The 18,305-nt window shown below is 39.2% G+C and overlaps 1 protein-coding gene across 1 annotated transcript in view; it reads right to left on the bottom strand.

Annotated features, from left to right (window-relative positions):
* DAAM1 (dishevelled associated activator of morphogenesis 1) overlaps positions 1-18,305 on the bottom strand; it is a 171,626-nt gene that overhangs the window by 43,554 nt on the left and 109,767 nt on the right. Inside the window, exons 7-15 of the mRNA XM_083370178.1 lie at positions 17,374-17,484; positions 15,469-15,572; positions 13,278-13,344; positions 12,569-12,686; positions 10,200-10,338; positions 9,590-9,648; positions 7,373-7,560; positions 4,677-4,985; positions 3,512-3,619 (exon numbers count right to left, since the gene is read on the bottom strand). Of these exons, the coding sequence (XP_083226304.1) occupies positions 3,512-3,619; positions 4,677-4,985; positions 7,373-7,560; positions 9,590-9,648; positions 10,200-10,338; positions 12,569-12,686; positions 13,278-13,344; positions 15,469-15,572; positions 17,374-17,484 (1,203 nt within the window). The remainder of the gene's footprint in view (positions 1-3,511; positions 3,620-4,676; positions 4,986-7,372; positions 7,561-9,589; positions 9,649-10,199; positions 10,339-12,568; positions 12,687-13,277; positions 13,345-15,468; positions 15,573-17,373; positions 17,485-18,305) is intronic.

Here is an 18,305-nt window from a genome sequence, read left to right as displayed (position 1 = left end):
CATTATTATTATTTATTTATTAATACTTATTAGCTTATTAGGAGCCATGGTGGTGCAGTGGTTAGAATGCAGTATTGCAGGCTGCCCACTGCCAGGAGTTCGATCCACACCGGCTCAAGGTTGACTCAGTCTTCAATCCTTACGAGATCAGTAAAACATGGATCTAGATTGATGGGGGCAATATGCTGATTCTGTAAACTGCTTAGAGAGTGCTGTAAAGCACTATGAAGGGTATATGAGTACTATTGCTATTGCTAGTAAGGGTGAGCTTCCTAGATCTTCCTATTGCAACTAATTCTTGAGCTACAATCATTCATTTAGCGACCATTCAAAGTTACAAAAGCACTGAAAAAAGTGACTTAACATCTGATCTTTGCACTTTTGGCTATAGCAGCATCCCCACAGTCAGATGATCAAAATTTTGTATGCTTGCATATATAACAGTTGCAGCATTCTGAAGTCAAGCAATTGCCATTCTTGACCTTCTAGCTGGCTTCCGACAAGCAAAGTCAATAGGGGAACCCAGATTCATTTAATGACTGTGTGATTCACTTAGCAACTGCAATGATTTACTTAACAACCATGATGAAAAAGGTTGTAAAACTGGGTGCGATTCACTGAACTGTCTTGCTTTGTAATAGAAATTCTGGTCCCAATTGTGGGCATAAATTGACGACTACCTGCACAGACTGAGCATGGGAGTCTATATGTACTTCTTAACTGGCTTATGTGTGAAGCAGCCCTAATCTCCAATAACTCATCTTCCATTCCCTCAACCCAATTAAGTAGGCTAAAGTGACTGCACAAATAAAGTGTTTAGAATTTGCTATTAATCAATCAATCAATCAATCAATCCAAATAGCCACCTCATCTTCTTAATTTCATGACATTTTGGCTTCCTTGTGCAGACTGTGTTCAAGGGAAGGTCAAATAGCCATATGTTGGGAATGTTTTAATTCCGATTCCTCCATACAACCATATTCAGATCCATAATATCAATATTGACAGAAATTAAGAAGAAAAACTCCTCTAAAAGCAGAGTTTAGCTCTAGATAACTTTTGACCGTTCACTTTGCTCTTAAACTGACATTATCTCTTCCTGAATTAATAACAGGAAGAGAGAAAATCTACAGCAGATATGTCAAACACAAAGCCCGGGGGCCGGATCCGGCCCGCGAAGTGGTTTCATGCGGCCCGCGAAGCCATCCTGGAAACAGTGAGGGAACGGCCCCCACTGCCTTGGCCCTGGCCCAGAGACCCTCCTTCTGCCAGAGACCCTCCGATCTGTCCCACTCCTGCCCAGGCCCCCATAGGCACCCTTGATGAGAACGATGTAGAGCTGGCCACGCCCACCCAGTAGGCCATACGCACTCTAGCCACGCCCACCCAGCAGGCCATGCCCACCCTGGCCACACCCACTCGGCCCCCTGAGGGCAACCGCAATGCTGATGCGGCCCTCAGTGAAATTGAGTTTGACACCCCTGATCTACAGTTTCTAAAGATTTATGAATTGATGCTCTGCTTCCCTGGTACTTGAGTTTTCAACCTTCAGGAGACCAAGAAATTATTCCAGCAGGATAGACAAGGCTAACTTCTTTAATATTGTATATCCTCAACAGATCCTGCTTTACTCCAGATCCTGTCTTTTGTTAAAACTAATTTTTGCTTTCCTTACTTGTCAGATTCTAGGAAAAAAAAGTCTCTTCAGCTGATCAGACTAATAAATAAAAGGGTCAATTTACACAAGGAAGGAAACAACCAAGCAGCATAGCGATGTTGAGGACATTACTAGGTCTGCATTTCATAAGGCAAACCTGAACTGAAGTAATACTTGAAATAAGTCCTGTCAAATTGGCCACATGAGGTCCAATTCACATGTTTTACCGGTAGCCCTCAACTTACAAGCCCTCAACTTACAAGAAGTAATACTTGAAATAAGTCCTGTCAAATTGGCCACATGAGGTCCAATTCACATGTTTTACCGGTAGCCCTCAACTTACAAGCAGTTGCTTAAAGACTGTTCAAAATTACAATAGCCTTGGAAAGAGTTATGTCACATTATCATATTTTGGGCACTTGACAACCGGCTTGCATTTACGATTGGTTGCAGCATCCCATGTTCACATGATTGTGATTTGCGACAGTTTTTGCCACTTTCTGGTAAAAAACACCCATCTTGTTGTGGATTTATGTCCACATAATTTGTTTAATGACCATCATAAAAATGGTCATAAAATCAAGTCTGGTTGTGTTATGTCTCAACCTATGACTGCAACAACTTAGAACAAATTCTGGGTTCAGTTGGAGTTCTAAGTCAAGAACTACCTATATAGGAAACCAATCCTGAGGACAGACCCCCATAAACACATTGCTTATCAGGTTACTTTATTGTGCATAGAAGCCTACATGCTCTGTAAAGCAGGCATGAGCTCTGAATGTGCTGGTAAGGAGAATGTTAATAATTTTCTGGATTGCAAGAATTAATCTCCTATAGTAACAAGAATCATGCTTTCGTCTGACTATGTGAAAGTAAAAGGAAAAAAAATATTTATTTATTTATTTATTTTGATTATTTAATTTAATTTAATTTAATTTATTAACATTTCTATACCGCCCTTCTCCCGAAGGACTCAGGGCGGTGTACAGGGCAAGAATAAAACACAGAGTTACAAAAATTAAAAGGTAATTAAATACATGCCCATAAAAACAGTTGGTACATTAATAAAAAACCCCAATAAAATAATAATAAAAAACCCCACCAAAATAATAATAAAAAACCCCACCAATCATTTGCCTACAATGAAATTCAAAACATACTCATATATGTAAAATGAGAGTTGCAGTTTCTTTATCTGAATATATGAACAGATTTGTAAACCTGCCAAATTCATGAAAGAAAATAAAATGTGCAAGGCAAGGAAGAGGATTGGATTAGAAGAGGAAAACTGGGACATTGGGTGAAGCAGGTGATTGGAATCAATAATACTTTCTTCAAACTGTAATTTGCTCAGCCACCACATTGAAGAATTTGAACTACAAAAAAGAAGTATCACCAATTCTTTTTTTTTAAAGGGCAATATAGTTATTACTCTCTTCTGTTTCGTAAGTATTATCAACATGATTTTAAAGTCACTGTATTAGAAGTGGCTGAAAAACAATGATTTCTTAATTGGGGAAATAAAATTATCCCTGAAGAACAAAGACTTTTAATAATGAGAAAAAAATTCACATGCACATCAGTGTTAGTTTTTAGCCATTCCCAGCAATTTTGTCAACATTACTCAAACATGCTTAAATATTAAGGTTAGAGCCAACTGTCACATACAATTGGAAACACCTACATCATCAGATGATGAACCACCAATAAAAACCACCAACGTGGAAACATGCTGAGGTGCATTCAATCATGTTACTTATAAAAAAACCATTAATAATAAAATAATTCATTCCAATTACTTTCTAATAGAGAGTGTGTTGGATTACTTGAAGATCTTGGAAACACACACATTACCTGTTGCCTTTGGTAAGCAGAGAATGTTCTTTCAAGGTCTTCAAGGTCTAGCACCTTAAATACTTTAGCATCATCAATGCCAGTCCACACAGTACCTTCCAACTTGTTCTAGGATGGTAGGAAGAAGATGGAAGAAGCATCACTATGACTTTTTCAATATATTGCACTACATTTCACTACATTCAAATGAAACCATATGCTATAAATAGGGTCCATACACAAATTTCTTGTACTTATTAAAAATAAATGTGAAATCACTTTGATGTATATGCCAGGCAAATGAAATCATTCTACATTGCAGAAAAATGCAGCACTTCCAGGATAATTAAGGACATAAAAGCAGCTTAGTTGGATCAGCTGAAGAAGGTCTGCCTCAACTAGCATTAAGTTTTGAACAGGAAGAATCACTGGAAAAATTTATACAAGGATATAAAGGCAATTAAAGTGGAGGATTGGGGGGGAGGCTGGTGTGCTATGGTCCATGGGGCTGCAAAGAGTCGGACGCGACTTAGCAACTGAACAACAACAAATAAGGGCGATGCTGTCTCATGTTTATTCCCAGCATAGTTAGATGGGAATTGATTATGCCAACTGATAATTGGTAATGGAAGTCCAATGCCAAGATAATGAAAGCCCAGGTCCAATAATTTTGTTTACTTGTACTTTTCTTAATTTTTTTAAACCTGGGAATCAATTTTGGTATAAGGAAATAATCATTATTAAAAGTGTTTGTCTATGGAGATTCTTAATTATCCAGGTCCTGGTTGTCTGAAAGGTACTTTTCCAAAAGGCAACTGGACTTTTTTTTTTTTCTCTTGAAAATGTTTCGCTTCTCATACAAGAAAAAGCTCTCAAGCTGCTTTTATGTCCAACAAAGAAAGTCCAGTTGCCTTTTGGAAAAGCACGTTTGGGATATTAAAAGTACCTCCATTGCAAATACAGACAACTGTTTAATAAATATAGTAACATCAGTGTTTATTTCTTTTGAAACTTTTTGTCCTGCCCACTCATATTTAAATCTTTTTTTTTAATGTGGCCATATCTTATGTTGCTTTGTGAGCCATTCGAAGGTGAGTGGGGTTCCTGACCTGAATACCGAGTATACCTGTTCTACAATCAATTCTATTCATCAATCCTAAGGAGCAGACGGGATCAGATTCCTTACCTCAGGCAACTTGGACCAGTTGAAGGACTTGAGGGCATGTGTGGGCTGAGGGATGTTTTTCCTCTTGAGTGCTGATCCCAAAGGAGCTCCTGGAGCTGGAGTCAGGCCTCCAATTGGTGGGGGTCCTGGGGGAGGGGGTGGGCCCCCAGGGGGAGGGGGAGGAGGGGGAGGAGGTGGCAGGATTGCCCCAGGAGGAGGAGGTGGAGGAGGAACTGGGAGGAGAGATCCTAGAGAACCTGTAGGTAAGGGCCCCCCAGGGGCACCGGGTGGCAGAGGGGGTCCTCCAGGGACTGGAGCACATATAGCTCTCTGAAATAAAAAGAGAAAACATAATTGCTGTAGGAACTGCAAGTCAAGATCAAGCCAAGTGAGATGGCAGTTATGATACCCATTATGATAATATTGTTTACAATATATCACTCAGCCATCTATACAATTGCAAACAAACAATAATATGGAAATAGTACAGTCTCTCCAATCCATAATTAGATTACAGTAAAAGGAAAGGAAAAAGGGATGTTCCAGCCCAGGGTTTTTCTTGGGGTTCTCCAGGAACCTGATGGGTTCCATGAGATTGGGGTGTGTGTGTGATTTCATTTTAATACTGGCCAGGGATGTCATAGCAATTTTTCCAATGTCCGGTAGAAAAGACAGGGCATGCCAATAGTTTGCAAAAGCTCCGCCTCTTGATCAGAGGTTCTGGGAATTTTTTAAAAAATAATGGCTTACAAGGCCTGAAAAAAATTGAGCCCCCCCTGCTTTAGTCAATCAGGGAGGGGCTGTCTCTCTTGCTCCGCCTCCTGGTGCTTACTGGTGTCCTGGCCCTCTCTTTTCTGCAGAAAATGTTCTACAAAGTGTGCAGTGAGAAGGCTGTTTGGAGATTAAGTGGAGAGTAAATAAACAAGTACAGTAAGTAAAAATACTGTAGTGCAGGGGTGTCAAACTCAATTTCATTGAGGGCCGCATCAGCATTGCAGTTACCCTTGACGAGCTGGGTGGGTGTGGCCAGGGTGGGCGTGGCCTACTGGTTGGGCGTGGCTGGAATGTGTGTGACCTACTGGGTGGGCATGGCCAGCTCTACATTGTTTGCGTCAATGGTGCCTATGGGGGCCTGGGCAGGAGTGGGACAAATCTGAGGGTCTCTGGCAGAAGGAGATGGGACTGGGGCAAGTGCCGAGGCATGGTCCACTGGAAGAGCCTCACTGTTCCTCTCAGGTCATGTGGGGGGGGAGGCTGGACGGTGATGCGGAGGTCAAATGCCCAGCCTAGCCCTCAAGCACCCGCAGCACTAAGCCCACCCCCACTTCCCCAAGGGGGTGCCCAGCTGCTGTGCTTGCTCTCTTTAGCCAGGTTGCTCATGATGGGTATGAGGGCAACGTCAAGAGGGAGGCCCACTTCCTCTCCATGTGAGGAGACCTGGCTTTGTTTCCAAAGCTTCCTTAACAATAGGATGGGAGACCACCCAGGTTAGGCCAGGAGGGGGCAAGGGAATGGTGAAAGGGCAGCAGGGAAGGACTAAGGCAGGACTTCCCTCAGACCCTCCCTCTCCTCTCCTTCCTTCCTTCCTTCCTTCCTTCCTTCCTTCCTTCCTTCCTTCCTTCCTTCCTTCCTTCCTTCCTTCCTCCCTCCCTCCCTCCCTCCCTCCCTCCCTTCCTTTGAACAGAGTGATAGGAAAATATTTGAGATGAGGGAGGGAGAAAAACAGGCAAGAAATGCAGCTGGGAAGTGTCATCCTTCATGAGGAATGAAGAAATGTACCATTGTCTGGAAGTGGCCAGCACATGGCCCTCTCCTCACAGTGCCGAGAGGCTGAGCCAGGGGGCACAAATCTGAAGAGAAGCACAATGCTGCCCAGCCCCTAGCCTGCCCGAAGTAGGCAGGGCCATGTGCTGGCCACTTCCAGGCGATGGTGCATTTCTTCATTCCTCACAAAGGGTGATACCTCCCTAGTGTGCACCCAGGGGGTGGGGCCGATGCGGCAGGGGCCGGTCCCTCACTGTTTCCAGATGGCCTTATGGAGCTAAGACTGCATGTATTTCAGCATAGATGACCACCACAAAATTGTACATTGGCTCCTGGCCGGCCTGGGCCAGAGCCAAGGCAGCAGGGGCCGTTCCCTCACTGTTTCCAAGATGGCTTCGCGGGCCACATGAAACCACTTTGCGGGTTGGATCTGGCCCCCGGGCCTTGTGTTTGACATGTCTGCTGTAGTGGATACTATTCTGTATCAGTGGTTCACATTTCCAGAGGGTTGCTGAACCTTCTTAACTAGTCCATACAACTCATTTAAGAAGCAGGCCTGGGATACATAATGTGGAAAGAGTAGATGAGATTTGTGAGACCATGGCAAAAAGAAGCTTAGCTGGTAGAACTTAGTTTCTTCTCTGCCAAAGAGGAGATTACTCCTGCAGGAATTCAGCTCTTGACAGTAAAACTGTTTGACTGCTCTGGTTACAAAAGTTTTTATGCACTAGAGGAAAGCCCATCTCTCTGAGCAAATGAAGAACTCTTGGCTCTTACCCCTAAAATACTGTATGTGGCAGTTTCAATAATCTTTCCAGTAACAAATCAATTCTTTTTCTCATTTGCCCGGGACTTTTGATTGACAGCATTACTTCTAATGGGCACATAGTTGTAATGTAAATGAATGGCACATTTCCCCCCAACTGCAAGGAAAGTCTGGGGCTTGACCTCACCCTACTAAGCTCATGGATCTGTGCTGTGAGGTCTGCCACTTGCTGTTTCACTTGTTTATGCTCAGAGAGTTCTTTTTCAAGCTTCTCCTTCATCTTATTCAAGGTCTGCATCATCTCCTCCTTCTCCTGGGTCTTGGCATCACACTCTCGCTCTTTCTTTTCCAATTTTTGCTGTAGCTCATGGTGTTCTTTTAAAAAGGGAGGGAAATATTTAAACATTTACAATTAATGCTTCTGAACTGTTGATTGGCATGACATGAACATGAACATGGAAGATGTTCCCCCTGCATTGCGAATCATGGCAACTGAAGGAATAATAAACCAGGAGTAATAACCATACTGAAATATGTCCCTGTCCCCATCACCTAAGTTCAATAAAGCTTATTTAGTAAATTATCCCAATTTGGATAGGAAATGTATTAACAAAACCTACTACACAAAGCAGAATAGTCCCCTTAACATGTTTTCAAGTGAACTTATTTTGATTAAAATCTTGGAGAGGTGAGAATAATTCTATTATTAGAAGGCAATTGCACATACTGTATCCAGACTTTTCATATAAAAAAACAATTAAGTAGCAAGGAGCTGGAAAATCCTCTGTGTGGAACAGATAAAAATTCAAGAGAACCATACTATGCTAGGTAATGAAATAGTCTGACCCAGTATAAAGGCAATTTCCTTTGTTCTTAAAAGATTAATATATGACTGAAAAAGCACTTCTTGTCCATTTCTTTCTATCCCATTAAATGCATAGAGAAATTTCCTTACGGAAAATAGTTTATTAATCATCCTTAAATTCCTTTGAATTCTAAGCTGGTCATACTGCACCTACAATATAGTGTCAAGTTTTGTGCATTTTAAAAATAAGTCCAGAGGACAACAACCAAGATGATAAGGGCTTGGGAGGAAAAACTTAGGAGAAATAGCTGAAAACATTGCATATGTTTAGCTTGGACAAGAGAAGGCTGCAGAAAGATAGAGGACAACTGTCTTATTTAGTTATATATCTACCACTTCAGTCACGCATGGTTGTCAGGTAGAAAACTTGACAGAATTGTTCAAGGACATACAATAGGGTAAGAATAAATGGATTTATAAATAAATTAATTTAAATTAAATTACAAGTAGATTTTGCATGGATATTAGGAAAAAATGTCCCAATAACAAAAGTTATTCAGCAGCGGAATGGGTTGCCTCAATTACAAATAAAAATTAAGTGAAGCAAATCAGCAACAATTAGACATTTATATGTCTTACTGTCAATTAGTCCAAACTGACCAAGTTAATGTTATTTTCATAATTATAAAAATGGAGCAAATTACATCAAGTTGTTGTATATAACTTTAATTTATGTAAATCATGCAGACTACTTTGGCTGCACTATATCTGTTCACTATTTTGAAGGGCTATTTTGTTCACTGCATCTAAAATCTACTAAGACAGGCCTTCACTGTATTTCCTTTCCTCTATTAAACATGTAGCTTTTATTGTCCTCCACGGAAAAGAACCATTCATAGGAAAACACAAACAAACACAAGTCTATAGTGAAATACTATACTATTGCTCCTACAATTTAGTCCTCTTTGTTAAAAAAAACAACAGAAAACCAAACCAGATGGATTACTTCCATTTCCACTCACACAAAAGATGTTTCTGTGAAAGAAAATGTAAGTTGATAACTGTATAGCAAATTATCTGGTTAAAGGCCAAACTGTACCACTTTATAAATTAATAAAGTGTGGAAAATCCCATGTCAGAAGCTCTCCCCTTCTTTCTTTTCTACTGCAGGTTTAGATTTTGTACCACTTTCTTATAGTGCAGGGATGTCAAACTGCCCTCCTGCGGGCTGGACACGTCATCCGGAAGCCACACCCACCCCATTGCCGGCAATGGCAAAATAGTCCAGATACGTCTCGTGATGTCACGTGACATCACGAATTTGACATGTCTGTTATAGTGTTTAAAGTTCAGATTAATCACCTAACCTCTGTATTCTCTCCCCACACATTTAAACTGAATCCAGGCCGTAACCTTTTCGCTTCTATGATGTCATTTCCCTCTACAACGATGGCATTCCAGATGTTGCCTTAATCTGAGTGAGCTCATATTGCTGTCATCAACTGCCACTGAATCTACAAAACCTCAAGTAGAATTTTTTCTTCAGTCCTAACAAGCTAAAGTCCTCTTAAGGTGAGGCTCTCTACTTTTATCATTTACCTTTTCTCATTTTTTCTGCTTGTTCTTTCCATTGTTTCACTTCATTTTCATTAACCAGCCTAGGGGGGAAAAGAAATTAATTTCTAATAAATATAAGCACCACATGATTAGCAAAGACAAGACGCCAAGATGAAATCTATGGAAAACCTAGAAAATTGCAACTGTACTTGCTCAATTAGTATTTAAACTTGTTCAGGTTTTTTTTTACCACAAAACAGTTTACAGTGGCAAGTCATTTTGTTTACAAATTGCTACTTTGAATAACATTAATGAATGCTTATAAAATATTGACAGTTTTTTCAAAGAGAAATTCTTTTTACATACAATTTATTAGGTAGAATATTCTCCAGCCTTTGCTCAGAGTATCACAATGCTATGGAATGTACATCAAAATATTTCTTTTGGGGGTGAAGTTATTGGCGATATAGATAACTTGATTAAATAGATATTTCAGATATTAAGAAGTTCTGTCACTATTTCCAGATTGTGTAGATTTGTTTAGGGCTAATTCAAAAACCAGAATAAATAAGCAACCCACTCATATGAAATAGAGAAGACATGCAAGGTTAAAAAAAAATCATTTACTGCAGAAATAAAGGAAGGCCCTTACATTCGGACAACATTTTTGATATTAAAGTTCTCCAGGGGTGTTGAGTCAGGGTCCTGCCCTTTATCATTTTGAATAACTATTTGTTGTATAATACGATCCAGCAGTAACCAGTACTGGACGGTGTTGCCGTTTCTCTTATCTAAAAGGGAGACAAAAACTGTGAATGAATGTGAAGGGTGGGAAAAGGAAGCATATGTCAATTTAAACAAATCTCCATTCCCAGATGCTTTTTACAGGAAATGGTGCTTCAGTGGTGAAATAGTTGCTATAGGTTGTGGTCAGCAGAAAACTGCTTTTCCTAACCTTGATCATTATATATCGGAGCCCCACCTAAGAGGTGCTCTTTCTTCCTAATAAAAAGGATATTTTAAGCATGCTCCCAAAACTGGGCTTAATGAATTAGTCACTTTGGTTCTCTAACAGTCTGAATTGATATCCTTTTTTCCCCTCAGAGTAAGCAAATACTGAAGGATGTTGACAGAAATAGCCAGTTGCAAATGATGTGATGTTTTGTTAAAAATAAAGAAGCCTGAGAAATTAATCTTTGAAGAAAAAATTGAGAAATGTGACATGGTTTTATTAGATGACTATATACCTAGGAACACAATATCTTATTTTAAATTTTTTTAATACTGTGTCACAGTATCCAAGTGTATTTATAAAATATGTGCAGTATTTTTGAAAGAAAATAACATATTATGCAATTTAACTCATAATCTGCAACTCCCCCTCCTCCAAGAAATGGATGAATAATATATCTATGAATTACGAATAAAAACATGCAAAAGTGAATTACACAAATTTCACCCCTTTGTACTTATGAGTCATTTATCAATATAAATATTGGTGTTTGGGATATTGCATAAAGGGTGGAATATATATAATGTCACTTTTGCATACTTTTACAAGAGGCAAATTTGATTATAAGCCTTGCAAAACAGCATTGGTGAATATGATGGAAAGCAAATATTAGATTTGATGCCCTGAAATTGGAAAATGCCTAGATAATCTTTTACAAAATGAACCGTATACTACTCTTGCATTTTTTTGAATATAATGACAAATTATTGTTGTTAGAAGATATTAGGACAACTGTTAACAAATATAATTATAATCCTCACATATTAATAGTGCAGTTCAAAATTATTCAAATAATTTCTGTAAGAAAGAGAAGGATAAAGCTCAATGCTAGGAGATAGTAACCAAGAGATTACTGTACTCAGATATCCCTGGCAAGAATAGAATTATACAGCCATTTTCAAAGGGAGAGCAGATGGGAAGAAATCATTGTCGGTAAGGACAAGGTTGATATTTTCAACAGATACTTCTCCATATTTGATATGCAACAAATCTTTGAAAGTTCAACTATGTAAAACATATCAGGGTGCAGCCCTTAAGCGAATGCTTTTGACAGAAGGTCAAAATCTTATCCTTCAAAATGCCTTTCCAGTGGAGGGAAATACTTACATACATCTGTGTAGTTGAGTAACAACAAATGTAGGCAATTGGTGCAATAAACATTTCGAAGCTGAATGTGATAGGACTTTCTAGAAAGCAGTGTTTTGTCAAGACATTTATGAGCACAGCTGAATCAAGACATTTATGAGCACACTTTGAAAATGTATGACTCAAAGAGGAAGGTTTCCATGTATATAATTAGCATACAAAATTTGACCAGCAATTATATGAACTACTTTTTTTGAAAAAGAAACATGATGGCTATGTAAGGAGGATATGTTAAGAGAGCCCTGCTCTACATAGAGAAGTGGACTTGACCTCTTCCAATTTCATGGGATTTTATGAAAGTACAAGCTAATCCCGAAGAACTGAGAAAATCTTTCATACAGCAGATTCCTTTGCACTTATACATCTTTTCCTCCATTTTTAACATTTGGTGGTATTTGCTTTTTTTAATGATGTAAATCCAATCTGTCCTTTGCAAGTCTTCTCCAGCAATGCAATGAAGACTGGAAAGTACTATCTGGTTTGAGCTAAAGTTATCCTTAAAGACTTAATTTCTAGTTTATTTAGGCAATTGCCCCCATGCCAACCAACCAACCAACCAATTTATCACTCTTTTAAATTGTCCTCTCTCTTTCACTCTATTTAGCTCTCTCTTCATTTATCCATCCATCCATCCATTCACCCATATGTACTCCAAAATTACTAAGATGCATAGACTGCAACTCTCATTGCTTCTGTACAATAATAGCACATTGACTGTAATAATATACCCCTATAATAGGACATATTAAAGTTTTAGCATTTCTAACTGTTCAAAGGAAGCTTGCATTTCAAACCATGCACTTCAATTCCAAAATATCTACAATGAATATCAATAAAATCCTAAAGTTACTTTTTGTACTCACAGGGCATTTGGAGGCAGTGGTGAAGTATAGACATAAAATGTGGGTAGGCTTCTGTATGAGTCAATCTCTTTCTTGTGAGCTCAAACATCTGGGTTGCACTTTTTGTATCTATATGAACCTTTGGTTATTTTGATGGGGCAAAACAATTGAGATTAAGATTAGTATTTTCACACATAATCATTCCTCCAGGCAAAGTTGCTACCTCTAATTGCTTTTTGCTTCCAATCAACTTTTATTTAAGCTGGACTTGCTATACATAGGTGAATGTGTAATAAGAAATGTAAGAATGAATGAATAAAATTGGCAAAATGTCAATATATAAAGAGGAACTTGACAGTCCTTAACAAGATTTTGCACGTATCCAATAGGTCAGTCTGATCAAAAAAGTGATTATCTCTGATGTACAGTAGCAGAACATACAACACTTTAAAATCTTTGAAAATCTTGCTACTTACTGAAAAATAGCCCACAGCTATGAAAAAGGAAAGATCAGGGTGAATCATTTATATGAAAGTTGGGCAAAGATGGAATAGGGGAGGAAGAAAAGCAATCTCCTGAAAGTTATAATTAAAATGTAACTTAATCATTTTGGGCAAGTGTTTAAGGATAATTGTAAAATGGCTGAGATATGATTCAGTTCTTAACAATGATCCTTTCTTGGCCAGAATATTTTTTTTTACTCAGTCCAAATGTAGCAAAATATACATACCAGTTCAAATCTTTTGGCAAACTCCAACTCATCTTCATTTCGGAGCATTTCAAAAAAATCTAAATGCCTGGAGGGAGAGAAGAGGCAATTTAGGGCAATCCCTTACTGAAGCAATTTTGCTAATAGGTTTGGCAAGAACATCCCACTACATTTAGTAGAGGCAGGACATTTAATAACATTTCATTCAGAAGAGTTTATACAGTTAGTCCTTGACTTACAATTATAACTGAACCCAGAAATATGGTTGCATGTTATGCTAGTTCTTAAGCAGGCCACCATGTGACCATGCTCAATTTTACAACCTTTTTAATGGCAGTCATTAAGTGAATGTGGTGGTTGTAAAACAAACGCTGCAGTTGGTAAGTGAATCCATTGTTTGCAATGGCTCTATTGTTACTGGAAACTGGAAATAAATAAATAAATGCAGTTTCCAGCAAAAACCATTATCAATCACTAGGCAGTGGCCATCAGGACTTCGAATCCAGGTTGTAAATAGCCTTGGGCAGGTCCTTTGTAATTATAAGTGGTTGCTAAGTGACTGGTCATAAATCGAGGACTACCGGTAGCTGTAATACAAATGTATTTGTCCTCAACTTTAGAGAGACCCAATTCTTTCTCAGATTTAAAAACAGGAAAGTAAGCACAAGAACCAGCCACCTTCAGAATTCCATCTGTTCAGCTGACTCTCCACAATGTCATTCTTTGTTTATCATCCTAGTTCTAAAGGGGCTGTACAGGCACTCCTCGGCTTGCAACAGTTCGTTTAGTGACTGTTCAAAGTTACGATGACACTGGAAAAAGTGATTTATGGCCATTTGTCACACTGCAGTATCCCCATGGTCATGTGATCACAAAAATTCAGACACTTAACAACTGGTTCATAGTTATGACAGTTGCAGTGTCCTGGGGTCATGTGATCACTTTTTGCGACCTTCTGACAAGCAAAGTCAACGGGGAAACCAGATTCAGTTAACAACTTTGTCACTAACTTAGTGAATCACTTAACAACTGTGGCAAGAAAGGTCGTAAAATGGGACAAAATTCACTTAACAAATGTCTCATTTAGCAACAGAAATTTGGGGCTCAATATGGTCGTACGTCAAGAACTACCTGTGTTCATATTTCAGAGGGACTCAGACAATTGGGTAGAAAGAATATTTTCTATGGGTGCCAAGCGGAGTGGCTGGCTCCATGGTTGGGATTTATATCAGGGGTGGATAAACTGTTGGTGGTCTGGGACTGCACTTATTTTTTAAAAGATGAGGCAATGATGCAAGTTGTTGGAGCCACCTAACACCAGCCAGAGCTTTATTTATTCGTCTTAGGTTTTGAATAACAGCGTTCAGGATTTATTTTGATTGTTTAAAAAATGTGACACCTATTTTGCACTCAAAATGATAAGAAAGCACAAGACAGGTAGATTTTACAGTTGAAGGAGGAACCACTAGCTTCAAATAAAAGGGGGAGGGGAATAAAATATTGACATGATTGATTCTCCCCAAGAGAATGGGTCATTTTAAGTGCTAAGGCAGCAATGAATTCTGAAATGGGACTGAGATTTAGTTGTTTGCTGTAAATAGTTGTTCATGAACTATTTAATTTTTAAAGCAGTTAAAAGCTTTCATGATAATTTTCACTAGACCTGAATGTAACATTAAGTCAGAATTGAGCGTTATGTGCAAAACCTGTGCAACCATGCATACTTCATTCTCTTCTCTTCTGATTAAGCCAAAAGAAAAAAAATATCAATTTCATCTTCCTGGTATTTGGTTATCATTAGCATGAATTAGGCATCATGAGTTAAACAAAGGCCAGCCAATTGGAAAACAAGCCAATAACCAAACCTGAGTACTTTTGCTAGTTACTTAACAAACCACAATAAGTCTGGGACGAAGAAAGATAAAACTAAGCTTGGCAGGAATTTTCCTACTTGTGAAGCAGTTAGAGAAGGGGGAGAGCACTCAGATCTAAGGTTTACTGGAATTTGCAGAGGTTCCTGTGCATTAAATCCTGGCTTAGTGTCATAGAATTCCACCTAGCTTAGGAAAAATTCATAATTTTAGAGCAATTTCTTTACATTAGGATAGGTAAAAATGTACTATCCATTTCCTTTAACATAAAATCCAGGGAGAATGAATAAGAAGGCAGATAAGGTATTTTAAACAACATTACAAATCACATACTTGCTTACCTATCTAATGTGGAATTTTCATGTTCTCTTAATTTGTCAATTACAGGCTGAATTCCAAGCATGAGGAATTCATATCTCAGGTGGAGTCTGAAGTCCAGACTTTCCTGGAAAAGAGGAAAAGAAGATGGCAATCTTTCAAAATGGTTCCTGTTAGAATAATAGTACAGTTGTTTCACCATTAAAGGTTTAAAGGTTTCCCCTGTCCAGTTGTGACTGACTCAAGGGCGCACTACTCATCTTGGATTCTCAGCAGAGGGAGCCTGTGTTGTCTGAGAGAGGCTTCTGTCATCAGGCGGCCAGCATGAAAATGCAGAATGCAGTAACTTTCTCACCGAAGCAGTACCTACTTATCTACTTGCATGGTTTTGAATTGTTACGTTGGCTGGAGCTGGGGTGAATAACAGGAGGTTCTCCTGACATGCGGTGCTTGGGTTTCGAACCTGGGCTCTTGGCTTTCTATCAGCTTTCCAGCTGATAAGCCCAGTGTCTTGACCACTGAGCCATAGCACTGCCCTTGTTTTATCAAAGAAGTAAAAAAGAAAGATGGGGACCCATGCAACAGATGAATAGCAGTCACAAAACATGTAGATTAGGAAACTTTCTGGAAATTACGGAGTTCCAGTAACACTGGGATAAGACAAGAGGGATGAAGTTGCACAAACATCAGGATTCAGGCAGGCAAGAAAATGGGGTTCATCATCTTAAGTCTCTTCCATCAGATTTACTTTTTGTTGATTTCACCGACATCAAAAACAAATCAAGCAAGAGAAACAGAGGTACAGCTTATATCTCTTTCCTAAACAGTCTGATGGTGACAATAAGAAATAGAAAAAGAGGAAAAATGTGGGTTTATATTAGGGCAGGGGTAGGCAACCTCAGCTCTTTTATGCTGGCTCAGGAATTCTGGGAGTTGAAGTCCACGAGTCATAAAAGAGCCGAGGTTGCCGACCCCTGTATTAGGGGAATACAAATCTACTCTTTAAATATTATGGGCATTAATTCCTACTGGCAGGGCTTTTTTCCTCATAGAACGCTCAGAACGGAGTTCCGGCACCTTTTTGGGATGGAACCTTGTAGGGTAGGCAAGGCGGGTTGTATGACATGTGTGAGTTCCGGCACCTTTTTCTTTTACAAAAAAACCACTGCCTACTGGTCTCCAACCTCAATAATTTAAAAGAAGCTATGACAGTTATCCATCATAGCTGGAGGCACTAAGTTCTTTAGACACTAGAAGAATCTTAATTCAGTGGTAGGCAAATTATGCACATAGGCAGTGGTGGGATTCAAATATGAGAACAACCAGTTCTCTGGGTGGATGCCACTTCTGGAAGTCCACTCTGGGCCTGGGCAACAAAAAATTAGCTACCGGTTCTGCCAAAGTGGTGCGAACTGGCTGAATCCACTGCACATAGGATATTATTTTTATTTTGGCCAGGGTGAGAAGGTGAGTGTCTGTGTTTCAAGCAGGACAGAAAGATGCCTGGGAAGCATCCTTTTCTTAAAGGATAACTTGTGTTTCCCAGGCATCTTTCTGTTCTGGTCTTTCAAGAAACTGTAATGGGGAAAAGGCCTTTGCCAAAATATTCTGATTGTCCTCTTGAACCTGGAATGTGCAAAACAATTCTTTTGTGTACTTTTCACAGTTCCTCTACCTTTCTTAGGTAAATTATCAAGGTGACCTAAGGTCTTTACTAATTAGTGAGAAATCATTCCATTATCCTATGAAAATAGGAGTACCTGTATCCCATATCTGCCCTATCGAAACCTATTGTGTTATGGCTGCCAGTAGGATGCAAGATATCCCATTGAGATGATTTTAGCTACTGTTTCTAGAATACTTGTTCAAACACAAGACAGTGACCCAATCAATGTTATGAAGCTCCCATCTGTAGCTTTTGAACTTACCACTCCAGCTCCTTGGCTTAGAACAGCATTGATAAAAGACATAATGGCTGTCTTGAGGCTTACTTCATCTCGGTATCGTCCTGTACTTCTATCCAAATCATTTATTAATGTCTGCAAATTAAAATGTTTTTGATCAATTTTGTGATGGTACTAATGGTACAATTTTGTAAAGGAGAGGAACAAAATTCAATCAAAATTAGTCTCATTTTAATTTTTTTTGTTAAAAGATAAAAAGTATATTTTCCTCTTTTTCACTCTTTCACACATTCTCATACACATATCCACATAGTAGATCTATGGGTAACTTAAGGTAGCTTCCTATGGCTGTGTAAAACTAAGCAAATGACCCACTTATCAATAAAATATAGTATCATGTACTTGGTATTAATTAAATTCAGGGCATAAAACTCTGATGTTGATCACTGCCAAGGATAAAGAGACTTAAAGAAGTAAAGTTTAATTGATTTATGTAACTTAGATTTGCCTCAATTTGTACACAGGAAAGCAATTTCTGGAGAAAAGGAGAATAATTTTTACAGAGAAGATTCCTGGGGCTGTGAGGTAGGCTGATGTCACTCCTATATGGCTAAGTCCTCCCAGAAGATAATCTGTAGTTGGGCCCATTTATGGTGAATTCATCCTTGAGAGAGGGGTAGCCCTGTCAATGCTTCAGGAGAGTGTTCCACCCCCTTCTTAAAAAGCCATCACAGGACCCAATTGTGTTGGACAATTTTTGTAATCCACGGAGGGAGCCTGCAGGTTGGGTGAGCATGTCATTGTGTTTTTATTCAACATGGTGGTGGTTATGTTTGAGATTAAATGACCTCAAGGGTTTTGGTTATGATCTTTAAGTCCCTACATGGCATGGGTCCGCGATACCTCGAGGACCACCTGCTGCCGGCGTCGACTCCCCTCCGCCCTGTGGCCGCCCA

The sequence above is a fragment of the Vipera ursinii genome, assembly GCF_947247035.1.
Source record: "Vipera ursinii genome assembly, chromosome: 1".
NCBI lineage: Eukaryota > Metazoa > Chordata > Lepidosauria > Squamata > Viperidae > Vipera > Vipera ursinii.
Note: the sequence above shows the minus strand (reverse complement) of the source record. Positions and strands in the feature narration are given on the sequence as shown.